Below are 17,474 nucleotides of genomic sequence, written 5' to 3' on the forward strand. Positions count from 1 at the left end.
GAAGGATACCGACAGTGAAACACATACAGGGTAACCGTTTTTGTGTTGTATGGCGGCGGCGCCCCTGTAATGTGTATCTGTTGAAAGGAAACTTCCAGAAATACCGCGGGTCCTGGAGTTATTAGTAACATTTAGACGGAGCGCTTGATGATTGATTCATTCCTGTTTGTTTTTTCTGTATTTAATTTGTTGAAGCAGGGTAGAGAATAAGAAATGAGTTCCACCACGAACGTGATCCAAGTGACGAATGTGTCTCCCAGCACAACCTCTGAGCAGATGATAACACTGTTCGGATTCCTGGGACAAATCGAAGAGATCAAATTGTTTCCGCCTGAGTAAGTAAAATCTTACTAATATATATATATATATATATATATATATATTATATATATATATATATATATATATATAGTAAAAATAAAGAGGTCACTAAGATGTGATAAGGAAGACGCGGGCCTTCTTGGTTTCGGCCTTCGCGTAAATCAAAGCCGAACGAATATTCTGGTATATTTACTCCCGCCGCTTGCTTAGAGACGTACCAGATTGTTAGGAGCGGCCTGTACATTAGCGAGTGCAATCTACATATTAGTAATACCGCTTTTAATAAAAACTGTAATATAACAAATAAAATATTGTTAGTTTGACACGTATTCTGCTTTTGAAATACATTATTCAAAGCCTTCCTTGTTCCAAGTTACTTTACGCAGTAACTGCGCAACATCTAGTTAGAATCCCGTATGCAACGAGAACAATGATCTACTTCTAAATGTCTACAGAACAAAGTGATTTAGCATCAATGGTATGTTTAAATTTAAAGCCTCGACAGTATTCAACATTATCGTCAGTGATGTAATTGATATGAGATACATGCTCAAAATTATTTCTGTCTACACTGATTTTTCTTTCTCACGGTTTGATTGACTTTTTGTAAAGTCATTCTCGAGTTGCTGTTCAAAATAAACATCCTGCTGGCTGTTGTAAATTGCTGCTTTTATTTATTTTTATTTATTTTAACCCGCAGTATATATACATTATCATAAACGAATAGCGCGTATTAAGACACTGTTGCCCAAAAATATTCTTATTTGGGGAAAGTAGACTTTGTGAAAAAATGATTAACTTATGTGTTCTGTGCTTTTGCTGTTTTTCACCTATGGAATAACAGCCGGCTGCACCACATAGCAACTGCAGTTAAAGGTAGGAGGCTCAAGACAATATCATCTTGGTGCTTTTTACTACAAACCTAAGAAGTCATGTGTGACAGATGGTGTTTTGACAGTTGATTACTAATTATATTAACCAAGCACTATGTCTTGTATACAAGATCAGGTAACATTTGAGAAGCCGGCTTAACAAGCAGTAATTTAACATACTGAAAATTCTAGCCAAAGTTCTAAACAATTCCGTTCCACACACATGTATGGATTGGAACAATATATTTAGTAACCATTTAAGGAATTTCTGTATTTCTTGCACAACAAATTTGTATTTTTTTCCAGTGAGTCTCCCTTGCCAGTGACTTCACGTGTCTGTTTTGTAAAGTTCCTTGAATCTGAATCGGTGGGAGTGTCTCAGCATTTGACTAACACAGTCTTCGTGGACAGAGCCTTGATAGTGGTGCCATTTGCTGAAGGTTTGTGCTTCAAATTTATTTTTGTGTGTTTTGGTCTGATACACCCCTGTAAGTTTGGCATTAAAGAAAAGTTAAATTAATGAAAATCTAATGCAGACCCTTGGCATACTGTAGAATGTAGACTTCTGTAACTCCAAACACTATTGCAAACATTGGTTTTCAGTAAATCAACTTGAATGAATTGTGAGTCTTTGTACTATACAGAAGATACACCACTTGTTCTTGGCTTTGAACAAATTGCATGTCACCCATGCTTGTTAAAGCACCAGATAGTGCATCATACTTGTTTTTGCATTAAAAACATTTGGAATGTTTTAATGTGCGCGTTTTCTGAATTGTGAGAATAACATACAGTATACCAAGGACTGATAGAAGCTGGGCTTGCTTGGAAGAACATGATCTAGTAAGCGAGTAAATTTCATCTGTAACCATGCTTTTCCCATTTAGAATATCATTATTAAACTTTTCTCTCTGTTATTTGTGTGTGTGATTTTTGTAGTGGAGAAGGCAATTGCAGAGCCCCCTCCTTGATGACTGAAACTGTGGGTCCTCTGCAGCGAACAGGGGATTGTAGACATTTACAAAAGGCCAGCAAGCATTCGAGCCCCCGTGTTTTCCTGGTGTATAAACACTTAACTCTTCTCTCTTCTTCTTTTTGTTTTAGGGCTTTTAATCAGAGAGGAATTGTAGCAAGTTAAACCACTTTCTACATTTTAATTTTATAACGCAATACATCAATTTAACTGAATCTGGTATTGAAACTAAAACATCTGAAACAATAATTATACGTAGATGTTTTCAAAATTTAGAATATATATATATTTCAAATCCAACATGATTTTAGGATTTTAAACAATATCAGTCATTTTAAAACATTCAGCAGTTGTAAGTTTTATGTGATTTTATAATCTGTCTAATGCCATAGCAATTGGAGGTGCCATTAAAAGAAAATAGTAGAATAAAGATGTTAGGGCTAACATGCATAGCAGTGTGCATGTGTTGAGATTTATTAGGGCTTGTATTCTTTTTTTTTTCGGTCTCTTAGTAACCTACATTTTCACCTGTCAGCATGCCATTTAAATATGGTGTTGGCACATGATTAATTATTTTACGGGCTCTGGTCTTTTCATAGTCATCCATTGTAGTTGAAATCGCACATTGATCTGCAAGTCCTTTGCTAATATCACTTTTTCTCTAATAGAGCATACATGATCAAACCAAATACACTGTTGACAGGGAATAGGACACAAAGTAAATTACAGTACTATACTGTAGAATGTTTTAATGAAATCCACTCCAACTATTGTAGAAAGAAGGGTCCAATACCTTTTTTTTAACAGTGGTTTTTCTTTTTTTGTTGTTGTGTTTTACAGTTCTTTTTCCTGGTTCAGCCAGACCTATTTACCAGGCCCTGCTGAAAATACCACCCAACAGTTTTGTCTTCTGCAGCTAATCCAGTTTCTCAAGTGCCCTTTATATGTTGTATGTTTTTTCTAAGATGGTAGACAGTAAGGTGATTACTGATTATATAAACCGCTATGGGATATAATTTCACAGATTATTCATGGGGGAATCTTGGGCACACATTACCTGCTAATGAGGGGGCTTTTGCTGGCACTAAACCTTTCTATTTGAGGGCATCCAGTTTTCTGTGCTCTTATTGGGGGTGACAAGAATGGAGGATCAGAGGCCTATTGATGCTGTTGGCAATATGTTTTTCTTTTCTTTTTCTTTGCCCATTCGGAATCAGTTTGCACTCGAGTGACATAACGTTCCCGTTAGCTTGTATGTTATTACACCAGGTAAGGAATAAAAAGACCACGCGTCTGTGTTTTGAGACATCCACGTTGACAGACTGGCACAACGTAGCCTACTTAACCCTAAGTAACCAGCAAAAGCCCAGGAAAGGGAATCTTTAAATTTCAGTCTGTTAAATGTATTTTACCTGTTTATGGTAAGTGTATACAATTCAAAATGATGTACCATGCTGTTGACCCCAAAAATCATAAACTCTTTTGTTTTGTGTATCTTGATTTTTCTGTGTGCTTTATAGCGAAGCAGCTGACACGAGTCGCTTGTTCATAAAACATCTTTTGAAACTTGAGAGCACACCCCACTGGAGAACCGACTGTGCTTGCTTACGTTTGGTTCATGACTAAAAAATCAAGTACAGGTGATAAAATCTTGGCAGTGTTAACCAACAGTAGTGTGTATTGTGATATTTATTTTTCTATTAATTTCCAGCAATAATATATAGAATCGGGTAAAGTTTTCAAATTTGCACAACTCTGGAAATACAATATTTTAATGATAACATTACAGTTTTATAGTTCGGAGATTAATAGTTTCAAAAACTAAGGAGCAGAATTGAACGATTCTTCTTTTTCTGGGTGTATTTATGTATTTTATGATCTAAGAGTACATTTTAATGCTTGTTTGTTTTTCTGCAGGAGTAATTCCTGATGAGGCTAAAGCTTTGTCTTTGTTGGCGCCAGCAAATGCTGTTGCAGGGCTGCTTCCAGGGGGAGGACTTCTGCCTACACCAAATCCTCTAGCATCGGTAAGTTTATGATGATTGTGGCCTTGAGGCGCATCCGGTAAAGGCACTCCACAGCCTGGAGGACGCTGGTTCGGGTCCAGGCTATTCCACTGCCAACCGTGGATGGGAGTTCCCAGGGGGCAGTGCACAGTTAGCAGAGCGCCGCCCTGGTGGGGAGCATCTAGGTCAGCCAGGGTGTCCTCGACTCACTGTGCACCAGCGACCCCTGTAAACTGGCAGGGCGCCTGCAGGCCTGCCTGTAAGCTATCCAGAGCTGCGTGGTCCTCAAACGCTGTAGCTCCGAGGTGAAAAGAAGCTGACTGCACACTTTTCGGATGACGCATGTGTTCGTTTTTGTCCCTCCCGCATGGGGTGGCAGCGGTGAGCTGGGTTGAAATAAAAATAATTGGACATTTCAGATTGAGGAGAAAATAAGAAATAATTGGCGATTGCAAATTAAAAAAAAGATTGTTGTGGCCTTACTAGGATTTTGGGATAAATGTAGTTTTATTTGACAGACCTCAGCAATAATTTGTATTTTATTTTAATCAGATTGGAGGCGTTCCTTTGTCAGCTCTGGGGGGTCCCACACTTGACCAAGGCCTTGCTGCGTATGGGTTGCAAGGAGCAAACTTAAATTCTCAGGTAAGAGCTACTCTTGAAGTGGATATGAGAAGCATTAATGCTTCCTGAGCAAATCAGATTTATCAGGGTTTTTATTCTGTAATGAAATTGACACATTTTTACATGTTTCTTTGGTTGTCTCTTTTATAGCATTTTAACAGTTTAATTTTGTTTTCACAAGACGTGGTGCAATATGTGTGTTCATGTGAAAACCTTGATAAATTTGGCCCTTTGTTTGGAAGACAAACATTGATTATTGGGTGAACTTGCACAGTGTGTTGTTTGAGGTGTAAGATTATACTTTGTATGCATTTTCTGGATGGTACATAACTTCAGTATTTGTTTTGCTAGTCTCTGGCAGCAGATCAGCTTTTGAAGCTCATGAGCAGCGTGGACCCAAAGTAAGCAAGTTCTTGTTTCAATGCTTTTTAGTTTGAGCGTGCTATATTACAACAGGAGTTTTCAACCTTCTTATTTTTTTTTAACTACCTCCTCTGTCGGGAGGTTTCAGCTAAAGTACCCTTTAAAATTTTCGCTCTCTGAATGGTACCACAGTTGCAGTAGCACATTTCTTTTTTTTCCTGTTTAATATAATTTTTCACAACATTTATGGACTGAAACTGCTGGTTTAGCACAGAATACCAAACAAGAGGTTTAATTCTTAACTTAATTGCATGTCTTTGGATGGTGGAACACTGGTAATCGGTATATTCGGCAAAGTTATTAGAAATAATACAAAATATCCTGCACTGTAAATGTTTATCATGTTGCCATTTACTTCCCATCTCGCCATAATTGTGCCATTTAAAATGTTTAATTTCAGAAACATTAACCATGATAAAACTATAATAACTAACAATGATAAACTTTTTATTAGCATAAGGGACTTCGTAATGTTCTGTCACTTTGCACTTTCTATTGACTCGTGTTTTCTTCATTTTGTTTTTCTTTTGCAAGAAAGAAATGTATCCATTTCAAACACCAAAAACAAATTCAAGCAGCCACTATTGCTAAATGCAGCTGTGCCTAATAAATAAAACAAAGTATGTGTATTGTGATTATGATTTATGTTTACTGTTGTACCATTCAGTTACTGGATCACTTGTACTTCTAAAAAAGTGAGCATTTATACTTCTAAAAAAGATCCTTCACTGGTATGCCAAGTTGAAAACTGCAAAGTTCATCAGTAGCATAGAGCGCTCTCCATAAGCACAATCGCCAGATGCCTGCATTGCTAACCAGTAATATATATTGTAGTGTAATCCAATTGAAATCATGCATGCGTATAGGTGCAAATTGATTATGGAGATATATGTATTTTTCATGGAGAGTTTTTAATTATTTGATAGTTTATTGTTCTATATATATATCTATATAATATATATATATATTATTCTATAAAAAATTTTTACAAATTCAATTTGATATATCCGACGACTATAGTATGCGTCCTATATATATATATATACAACATTTTACAAGTAAAAGGTGCTGACTGTTTAAAAACTTGTGCTGCAGGTTGAATCATGTGACAGCAGGACTAGTGAACCCAGCAATGAAATCGGATGCCTCAACTAAAGAAATAGAAGAAGCTATGAAGAGAGTCAGAGAAGCGCAGTCCTTGATTTCAGCTGCTATTGAGCCAGGAAGTGTGTATTTAATAACCTGCATTCATATCCTTATTTGTGTGTTCATAGAATATATACGGTGCCTATAAAAAGTCTACAAGTCTATACCTCTTTCAAAATGTTCATTTTATTGCCTTACAGCCTGGAATTAAAATGCATTAAACATTTTTTCATTTATTTACACATCCTACTCCAACTTCCAAGCGAAAAAAATAATCTAGAAATTTTGTAGAAAATGTATTAAATAAAAACTGAAATAGCTTTGTTGGATCAGTGTCCACCCCCCTTGTAATAGCAATCCTAAATTAGCTCAGGTGTAACCAGTCGCCTTCAAAATGAAAAGAACAAAGTGGCTGCCATCTGTGATAAGTTGTAGTGATTCACATGATTTCAGGATAAATTTTGTAGCTCCTGTAGGTTCCCTCTGCAGAGTAGTGCATTTCAAAGAAAAGACTCAACCATGAGCACCAAGGCACTATCAAAAGAGCTCCTGGACAAAGTTGTTGAAAGGCACAGATCACGATGGGTATAAAAAAATATCAAGGGCCTTGAGTATCCCTTGAAGACTTATCCAATTATGATCTTTCAGTTTTGTATTTAATATATACTTTTTTTTTACCTTAACAGTGTGGAGTATGGTGTGTAGATAAGTGGGGAAAAACCAACACACCAAAATGTGAAAAGTTCAAGGAGGTGTAGACTTTCTGTAGGCACTGTGTGTGTGTATCTATCTTTCTCATTTATATATATATATATATATATATATATATATATATATATATATATATATATATATAGGTTGTGGATACATATATAGGTTGTGTATACATATATAGATCACTTTTTTGATTGTCTGCTGTTAATTAAATGCATATTGAAAAATACATGTGCTAAGCAATTTCTGCTGTCTAGATCCATTTTTTTCTGTTTTCTTCTTTTGTTTAGTTAATTTGTTGCATTGTAAGCATAATCTGAGAATCATAAGAATAACAAAACTATATTTTAGATAAGAAAGACGACAAACGAAAACATTCAAGATCCCGATCTCCATCTAGAAGGCGAAGATCCCGTTCCCGCTCCAGACATAGGTATGATTGTCAAGGGCTAATTAAAGAGCCTGTTATGCACATTTATACCCTCAGCAGTATAAACAGGCTTGTGTTCTAATCTCCATTTGACTTGTACAACAGTAAGTGCAATTTTGACATGTATTGTAAAACATGGATATGTTTGACTATTTTGCACAAAAGCAAACAACTTTTGTTTTATCTGAAATGGCTACATGTATGTCCCCCAGCGATGGGGTTACACTGTATGTATATAAATATGTTGCACTTCAGTATTTCATGTATCTTGAACTGCTTATTCAGTTGTGATGAAACTTTATTATTTTTGTTTTAGACGTTCAAAGAGCAGATCTAGACGAAGGTCACAATCCAAATCAAGAAGTAGAAGGCGATCTAAAAGTCCTAGGCGGCGGAGATCACATTCTAGAGACAGGAGCAGGCGTTCTAGAAGCAAATCCAGGTATAGAACAAGCATTCAAGTGACCGTCTTTTTAAAATATATATCAACAAGGATTTATCGAAGGTGTTACTAGACATATAGGTAGATTTGGCAAATAGTCTATGCCACAAATGTATATCTAAGTGTATATCCTGCTTAAGTGTATTAAATTCCAAAATCCATAACCAATGTTGTGTCATTAAATTGACCCAATTAAGTGTCATGTTGTAAGTGTTAGGGATGGGACGGTATAAAATTTGCACGGTATGATAACCGTGGTAACCTTAATATCACGGTATACAGTACATCATACAAGTTATCAAATAAAGGCTCAAAAGAAGAAAGACTAATGTAAATCACTTAAATTACCGTCATTCACAAAAATAAAACCACCAAAACACACTTCCTTTCATGGAATGATTTAAATATTTGGTATTTAGTATTTAACTATGCCAAATAACTTGGTACATTTCTTTTTTAGAAAGACGATCAGAATAAAAAAATTAAAAAAAAAAAACCCACTAAAGTTGTACTCTTTGTGTTATACTACAACAGTATTAAGATCTATTATTTGCGAAAATGATGTGGTCCTGTAATTTGTTAAAACATTTTTAACGTATAAAATTAAATAAATAAATATTTTGTTTAGCTGATGGCAAATAGAATTGGGGAAACAGTCGGCCTTTTGCTTAAAACACAAACATGTACCACAGGTTATTTAAGAACAGAGATGAGTAGTTTTATTTTTTCAACCAGATAAATACAATATGTACAGCAAAAAGTATTTTAATACTAAAACGTGTTATTGGATTTAAATTTATGACATTTACATTTACAAGTAAACTTCCAATGATTATACACGTGGAGTTTATATTTAAAAATTCTTCACTGACTTAAGAAAATTGGAATACTGTTACAACTTGTTTAAACAAAACTACGTTAATAATAAGTAGGCTGTCCTGCTGCAGTCACAGGTCTGTGCTGTTTTTTTATTTGAGATATTGATTGTGTTCTTATAGTGCAGATTTCTGCAGTTCTGCACAGTGCTGCACAGAATCTCGGAGATGCGCTGTAGACTCCACTCAACACCCACAGAAATATTTGCAGATTCTGCACAACCCTGCGCAGCTTTGAAATGTTGTTGCGGGAGGCTGGCTGCAGCAGTGAACCAAAGGGACGATCACGAGTGACCTGCTAATTGTAATGCAAATAACCACTAAAACTACTGCTGCCACCTTGTTAGCGGAGGCGAACGATACTTTATGAATATACAAGGAAGTCATGAACAGCCTTGTCAACGCTGTATTAAATAAATAAATCAATTACAGGCAGTCCGCGCACTTATGACACAATTGGTTCCTGAAAGTTGCGTTGTAAGTCGATGCACATTTTCCCATAGGAACAAATTTAGAAATTGGGGTTACGTTCCTGACTCTTCAGCCAGATAACATAGTTTTACAAAAATGACCCGTTATATTGTACTCATGCAAATATTTATTTAAATCTTTACACTGAGCCTGGTGATAATGAGCATATTACTTAGACATCTACCTGGCTTGTTTAAAAGTACAGACTAGAGGCTTTCCAAAGACGTATTCACTATGTGAATGTGGTACTCCTAGCAGGCAATATGATCTCCTTAAGTTAAGCCCCTAAGTTCGCAGCTTAGGTTTCGTTTTGAGCCAATTGCTCTCATCAGACATTTGTTAATGGCAAATAAATAATAAATAAAAAATAAAAACGCTAGACTAAGTCAGGGCGACCCCGACAGGTACTGCATTTCGTACACCGAGCATGCGCACATGATGCATGGCTCAGGTCTCGCTATGTTGTAAATGTCTTATCGATGTCGTAAAGTTGAAGCAGGGTAATAATGCAAACGAGTCGTAAGTGCCGAGCCTAGTAAGTCATGGTTCGCCAGTATTTAAATAATGTACTAAATCTGTGAAAGTGATGTAGAATTTTACAGTAGTTAATGTTAATCTATTACATTAAACTGACAGTTGTTAATCCAGACAAATGTAAATATAGAATGTTGACATGTATGCTGTGCTGCAAAATTTGGAGAAGGCATTTCTCTAAAAGCCTCGTGTGACGTCAGAAAGACAGCAGCCAAGAACATCTGGCGCAGCAAACTGTGTAACAGAACACAGCAATTGAAAAATGTATTCTGTGTCAGTTTCAAAGCCATTATCAAAATACAGTATCAGTTAACAAAAAGATCTTCCTCAGACACTTTGCTAAGGCTGCAAGTACCATTGCTTGATTTAGCGTGTTTGCAGTTGAAAAATGTGTTAACCATTGTATAACCAAATTATGATAATTGCAGTTTAGAGTAAAAGCAACGGTATAAATACTGTAGTGTACCTAAACCTCGGTAAACCGAAAAACCGATATACCGACCCATCCCTAGTAAGTGTATATTCCTGTTTTGCTCTATAGCAGTGATTTATACAGTTAACTGAGTACATGCATTGTGAAGTGAAAGAGTCTTGGGCCCAGTGTCAGGAACGTGAACTCTTTCAATACATTCCTGCAATAAAATGACTGCAAAAAAGGAAACACTTTTGAGACTGTAAAAGACTATGATGTGCTAAAATTAACACATAGTTTGTTAAAGGTACAAAAATAATGATTTCTGTATAATTTTCAAGTAGGCTAAAATTACATGTAGTTATGTGAAGACTATGAATGAATACAGTTTTCAGAATGAACATGTAGCACAGCACATTAAGGATAAGTGGTGTGTGTATTTGTTTTATATAGCATTGTATGTTTCCTGATCAATCACAATTTTGATCTTACTCCAATACAGGGATAGAAAGAAAGAAGAAAAAGAGAAGAAACGGTCTAAAACGCCACCAAAGAGCTACAGTACTACTAGAAGATCTCGAAGTCCAAGCAGGTATTTATATTGAATAATGTGTACCATTTAGTTTTCTGTCATGTATTCACCAAGTGTTTTGAAAGTAAAATAACATTTGTATTCTGTGCAGGGACAGAAGGCGAAGAAGAAGTCGCAGTGTAACTCGATCTCCTAAAAAGTCACCCAAAAGAAAGATCTCCAAATCACCCTCCCCTAGAAGGTTGGTACTGTTCTCTTGGTCTTACAAATCTACATGGCTTTTTAAATATTTTGTTAACAAATCAGTTGCAAAAATTAAATAACCCTTTTTTCCAATTAATATACTTGTTCATTTATATATATATATAAAATTGCCAAATCAAGCAGAAAGCCATTGATATTGAAAATAAACAAATGTAATATTATGAAGTGTTTTGACACATGCAACCGTTCACACGCTTTACTGATCACTGGGTCATCTGTTTATATATTAGTCTCTTACTAAACCGGACATCTTGCAAGTCAGACAGGTTGTCTGAAACAGGTGTCTGGTTTTATTTTAAATGTGTAAATATACTGAGAATAACGTTGTTCTCTGTACACATTCCAGTATGTAAAAAAAAAAAAAAAAAAAATAATAATAATCTGTACAATAGGGCAATGCAGTTTACGTTAGTAAAATGTGCTGCTTTGTACACATTGTACAGTACAAAAAGTAAAAGATGGAAGTAAATAATTTGTGCGCATTCTTTTTTTTAGCATGGCCTACTTAGTACACAATTTAACACAAAATAGATCATGGTGCAGCATTGACATGTTATACTATACAATACCTTGTATACCCGATTCTGCTGAGTCAACGCCCACTTTTGCACTATCGCCCCACCTCCACTTTTAGCTGAATGTAAATTTTTCACTGTTTCTAAAGTGTGCAAAAAAATAAGTAACCAAAGCTCAAATGTCTGCCATTTTAAATCTCGCACTTCCAAGTGGGTAGAACAAGCTGTGCAGTACAGTAGTTGCTCTGTGCATTGATTTTTACAGTAGACTTCAGCTTTAAAGGTTAATGTGTATTTTATGAAGATTTAAAATGCCATTAGTGGATTTATGCAGCACCCTTTTTTCAGGCAAACCCTTTACTTTTTATTTAACACTAGAACCGCCGAGGTTCTACTCGTACCTAAAACCGCCGCCGGCAGTCATTATGATGGTTATATTTTAAACAACATCAATATAAAAATGAAAGACAAACAACTAAAAAGTAGCACATCGTATCAAACATCTGCACAGCCGAAATGCCGTATTTTAAATGAACAATTCAAGTGGTTATTTTCTAACTTACCACATATAAACCACTACTTCAAAAAATTAAAAACTGTAATAAAATAAACCTCTCAAAAGAAACTGGTGTGTAAACAGGTATATGTACATACAAAACTGTAAAAACGAAAGTTGTTTTTAATTTTTAAAATTTGTTTTCACTTGCGTGTGTCACTCAGTGCAGCACTGATTCCAGGTTGAGCTGCAGCCCTCTGCTGTTTTGCAGTTATCTGATCGAAATGTTTCTGCCAAAGTGCTGTGGCTGGCTTCAAGGTGAAATCTCTCCAGATTTTCTCAGGTGCATTCCTTGTACAAAACAAAGGAATTGATGGCTGCCATGTCCAGCAGAGAGAACAGGCTTGTATATAAAAGTAGAATATTGTAGATTATATTAAGTAAAATATTATAAAAAGCAGTGAAAGCTAGAGGGGATTATAACCTTTTTTTTTGCGATCCTTCCTTTCAAACGCTGTCAGGGTATTTAATACATGTATTTAGGAGAAATCAAGAACGAGCAACCATGTATTTTTCGTACACCCAGAGTAATTTAAATTTTAAAAGTGAAAACCATAAAAATGACTGTTGTGGCATTCTAGTGTTAGTAAATGTTAACTGCACTACTTGATTCTTTAGTGTAATTGTGTGCTGTGCTTTACCTTTTTAAATATTAAACATGCCTAATTCTAAGCATAGAACGACATTACAGTGGACTTATGCAGCACCCTTTTTTTCAGGCAAAACATTTACTTTCTATTTCATCATTTAATACATGTTAACTGCATTTCTTGATTCTTTAATGTAACTGTGCTGTGCCTTTTGCATTTTAAACATGCCTAATTCTAAATGTAATCTATCTAGCTAATGTTACAAGTATTACAGTAATATTGCTTATTTCGCCCCTGCCTTGAGTCAACACCCCTCCCCCACTTTTGCCTTAACATCAACTCTACGCCCCCTTGGCAGAATCCGGTATATAGTGCACACGCAGAAATAAGTCTTTAAAATGGACATAGAACATTTGGGAAGTGTGGCTGCAAGTAAAACACATAGCCTACCTGCTGCTTTTGTTTTCTGTAAGTATGAATCAGACTTTATTTGCAAAAGCAATTAGACTTAAAATTCAGATGTAATGTAGTCCATATCTTGCATTTCGATCCACTGGAGCCCATCGGTGTTTCTGAAAGCTTCTCGACCTTTTCCAATTGATTTATCAAGTTAGTTTACACTCTTGTTGTTATATGCCCTTTTTTAATCATGTACTTAATTCAAGTGATTTAGTAGGCTACTTGTATGTGTTCTCTGTATTTTCATCCTGTCTTTGGTGTAACAAGATTATGTTTAAAATGTTTTTTGTGTCTTTGGATCTTGCAATTTTAATGATCCAACGTCACACTTACGTGGATGTTATTGGTGAACATACGTTGTCTGGCATATCTGAATGTACAGCATACCGGTGTTTATATTGGCGAGGGCCGATTTAATCTAAAATATGCCTGATATGCACATGTAGGAACAGTAGAAATGCATACTTGTACTTCCTCAACAAATGTGTAAATGTTGTATCACTTTAAAGGGGACAAATCTGATGAGGTAACAGAACACTTAATTGACCTTAAGTAATAGACATAGCATAATCTTGGCTATCAATATGACTTCAGGCACAAGAAGGAAAAGAAGAAGGATAAGGAGAGAGAGCGAGACAGAGGTAGAGAAAGAGAGAAGGACCGAGACAGAAGCAGAGATGAAAGGGAAAGATCAACCAGCAAGAAGAAGAAAAGCAAAGACAAGGAAAAAGAGCGGGAGAGAAAATCAGACGGTGAGAAGGGAGATGTAAAGGTATGTAACTTGAGCTTCTATGGGATCATGGGTGATTTCAAGTGATTTTACAAATTACTTTTAAATCGAAGGAAGCACAGACATAAAAATAGCTGTGTAGTAATTAACAATTGTGATGCATAGACAAGTGAGTCACGATATTGCATTTCCTCTTTCTACTCTAATGACTTTATATTGAAATGCTTGATTGTAAAACATAAATATGGTATCGAACTGTTTTGTAATTGGTAAATTGAGTTATTTCTGCAGACCAGTTAGCTAATTGATGGAGGTTAATTTATAATTGTTTAATTAACACAGCGCTCTAAACTGGGACTGTTGCAGGCACAGATGACTAAGGGAGAACAGAATGAGGTATGATGGGTTTTTGATTTTTTTGTACAATTATTTGTGGTCTGCAGAAATATTGATTACTAATGTCAGCATTCTGCAGCACAGAACACTCCTAAGGCTGGGGCAATTAGGATTCATCGATATATTGTTCTCCAAAAAAGCTGATGCATCTAATAGTCATGTGTGGAGCTGTGGATTACTGTGTAATGCTAGTAGCGCTTAAAACTATTTTTTTTATTTTTTTTATATAACATTGTTCGTGTTGATTTGTACCAGTTGGGGGTCAGAGCAAAATAAAGTTTAAATCCATCCAGTCAGTAACAACCAATCAAGAGGGGGAAAAAAAAGTGCTATCATTGCCCACAGCAGTTTAATAACAAGAATCTTGTCCCTTGCTTACATTTTAATTGTGTTATGGAAAATGATAGTGTCCGCATTTTTGTATTAATTTTAAGCAATGACTAGCACTTGCTTACAATCTGCCCAGCATTACTGAATACCTGCTCACTAGGGACTGACGTTGCTGGGATAATTAGTACTTCTGACCAAAGACAACTTTTGGAACGATCTTGGATGTGAATGGGGGGGTGGGGGTGGGGGTAGTTCAGATGAATAAATGCAGATTTTGTTTGAAGTTTTTAATCTCATTAAATGATCATGCAAATTAGTTGTTACCGGTGTATCCCAAACATTACTTTCTTTACTTTACTTCCTTGCTGTCTTAATTTAGAAAATAATTGTCAGACATTGGAAATCATTGTAGCTCTGTCAATACAGTATTAGTAATTCTAGCACAACTCGCAGGGGGCGGGGCAGGGGGGAGAAGGTGAGTTCAATCGCAGACCTGAGGAGAGCAGAGAAGCTCTGCGCCTAATGCAAAAATTAATTGCAGATTCCAAATGTAATAAAAAACAAAAAAAAAAAAGCTTTCCTTTGCTTAAACCCTTTAGTCAAAAATGGTGCACCTGCATGACTATCAGTAGTTGTCAAACGTTACAATGCATCGATAAATCAATGCATTGCCTCTGCCTTAGGCCAAATAAAGGGGATCAGATCCCCAGAAAGTATTTTTTTGGTTAGTAAGAAATTCAGTGCAAAGATAATGTGTTGCTTATTTAGACTGCTAGACTATACCCATTGTGTTTTATATATAAAAAAATATATATAATAAAAAATATATAAATGTAATGGGTTTAATTCATGTTTTCATATTCACATGGTTTAACTTTTTAAATTGTGTAACTTGAAGAAACTAGACAAGATATGTATAGTTTTTTTTCATTGTTGGTAAACTAAGCATTGCTCATCCATTAGGTGACAAGAGATTATGATGAAGAAGAGCAGGGGTATGACAGTGAAAAAGACAAAAAAGAGGACAAGAAAGGTTCAGACTCTGCTTCTCCCAAGGTGAAGGAGTCTTCAGTTGATAAAGGAATGGGGGACACAGTAAGAGAATCAAAAGTGAATGGTGATGATCATCATGAAGAAGACATGGACATGAGTGACTGAATGCATCCGTTGCCTGTCATGTGTTTAGAAGTGCTTATGGCACATTAGCAGACATGTATCAGTACCATTCCTTTAGCTTTTTTGTTTTTTCATATGGCAGCAAGAATATGCTTGGTGCCTGTTGACTGGAAAACTGCAGTCTTAAATGTACAGTATAAAAAAAATGAATACATTGGAAACATTGCATCAAAAATCTGGGAGACTAAACCAGTTGGTTTCATTTACAGTAGATGGAATGCCGTGTGCATGGTGGTTGTGAATTATGTCCATTTCAATACTAAAATACTGTAACATCTTTTGTTACTGATTTTGCCTAATGGGGAAGTCACATGGTTATTTCTTCTGTTCAGTTAGTTATATATGCTCTTTACAAGTGCTTTTTGTTTTTTTCTATTTCTGTGCTTAGAGTGAGTATATAGATAGGTAATGCGATCTCTTATATTTTTCAAAGTGTTTCTTTACCTGTGTGGAATTATCATCTTTTGCTTATGTAACAAAATGCTATTTCAAAATAAACATGTAATGCACAGATATTACACTGGTGGGTATGCAAGCTGTTGCCATTATGTAAATACATATAAACATTTCACTTTGTTTGAAAATGACACATCCAGATATTAAATTCTGAGCCTTGTGACGGTAGTTTTGAGAATTGGTTGTCATTAGTTGCCCTGGTCTGATTTTATTTATTCTTTTTAATAAAGCTCTATTGATGTATTTTCTGATACTCTATGTACAAGTTATTGATCTTGTTGCCCATTGCTCACTGTTGTATTTGGATTATACACAGATCTGGTGAGTGCTCAGTCTTGTGGAGCTCTTTTTTTTTTTTTTTTTTTTTTCACCCCATATGGGTTAAACATTTGTTGTGGGTTGTAGTCTGCTCTGTTCATGTACAGTTTATCAAGTGTTTTACAAGTAAATATCTTTGATAATAAAACCCCTTTGAAATAACAATTTGACTTTTTTGCCTAACAATATATTTTTTTAGTCATGTATAATTATATGCCAGATTGATTTTTCAAAACTGCTTAGTTGGCTGTTACATCAAATCACAATTGATGTTTTTGTAGTACACACAAGTTCTGTGCTACAGCAAATAAAATAACAGGTTGAAATAGCCAGCGGGTTAATGTGGGACATGTACTATAGCGTAAAGCAGAATTGATCCAGGTTTGTAACTAAAGGGGGATAGTTCATACCATTGTCATAGAAAATAATTGACTTTTTTTTTTTTTTTTTAATTTAGCAAATAGAATGTGAAAGGGTGATGTGTATATACTTAGTGGTGACCGTTACGATACACTGTATTCTCTGAGCATGATGATGCATGTAGTCTTCCAGTTGAAGGCTAGAAATACTCATATTTGCAAACATCCATTAACTTTTAACTGCAAGTTGAACTAGCCACAGGCTAAATTGGAACATGCCCAGTGATACCTGTATCAAACAACTAGGCAACTCTGTCCCTGAAACAATGGTCTTGATCAAATAGTAGTCATATTTCTAATGGCGTATTGGTACTATAGATTTCAAAACTAATTTGGTCTTGCTAACAATAACAATTACTGTATCATACTGCTAAAATATGGAGTAAGAATTCAAGTTCATAAATAGAACCACCAGAATGGTGAATGCTATACCCTATTATTAATGCAGCACTGACTTTACTCTTCCAATTCTTCATTTAAACAGGACATT

General features: G+C 35.5%; 1 protein-coding gene across 10 annotated transcripts; it reads left to right on the top strand.

Annotated features, from left to right (window-relative positions):
- Window positions 1-31: 31 nt before the first annotated feature.
- On the top strand, window positions 32-16,597 carry LOC121326728 (serine/arginine-rich splicing factor 11-like). Of its 10 annotated transcripts, none has more exons than XM_041270157.1 (14): window positions 1,546-1,633; window positions 2,133-2,253; window positions 3,007-3,806; window positions 4,084-4,193; window positions 4,725-4,817; window positions 5,148-5,197; window positions 6,315-6,445; window positions 7,431-7,512; window positions 7,826-7,951; window positions 10,746-10,835; window positions 10,927-11,016; window positions 13,754-13,931; window positions 14,232-14,285; window positions 15,579-16,597. In XM_041270157.1, exons 3-14 carry the CDS (start codon window positions 3,785-3,787, stop codon window positions 15,771-15,773), a joined length of 1,221 nt encoding a protein of 406 aa, XP_041126091.1. In that variant the 5' UTR covers window positions 1,546-1,633; window positions 2,133-2,253; window positions 3,007-3,784; the 3' UTR covers window positions 15,774-16,597. The 10 variants fall into 10 exon arrangements, with proteins under 10 accessions (XP_041126086.1, XP_041126087.1, XP_041126085.1 ...); XM_041270159.1 differs by lacking the exon at window positions 1,546-1,633 and having other exon boundaries at window positions 1,640-2,253; window positions 3,007-3,146; window positions 3,687-3,806; XM_041270152.1 differs by lacking the exons at window positions 2,133-2,253; window positions 3,007-3,806 and adding an exon at window positions 32-335 and having other exon boundaries at window positions 1,500-1,633; window positions 14,256-14,285.
- Window positions 16,598-17,474: the final 877 nt, after the last annotated feature.

This window comes from Polyodon spathula, chromosome 14, assembly GCF_017654505.1.
Source record: "Polyodon spathula isolate WHYD16114869_AA chromosome 14, ASM1765450v1, whole genome shotgun sequence".
In the NCBI taxonomy this organism is placed as follows: domain Eukaryota; kingdom Metazoa; phylum Chordata; class Actinopteri; order Acipenseriformes; family Polyodontidae; genus Polyodon; species Polyodon spathula.

Bases quoted from the DNA above. Each gene is read 5' to 3' on its own strand.
- LOC121326728 (XM_041270151.1), top strand. From the start codon at position 214: ATGAGTTCCACCACGAACGTGATCCAAGTGACGAATGTGTCTCCCAGC. The intron at 4,818-5,147 runs GTAAGAGCTACT...TTGTTTTGCTAG, and splicing joins GAGCAAACTTAAATTCTCAG to TCTCTGGCAGCAGATCAGCT. The intron at 7,952-10,745 runs GTATAGAACAAG...ACTCCAATACAG, and splicing joins CGTTCTAGAAGCAAATCCAG to GGATAGAAAGAAAGAAGAAA.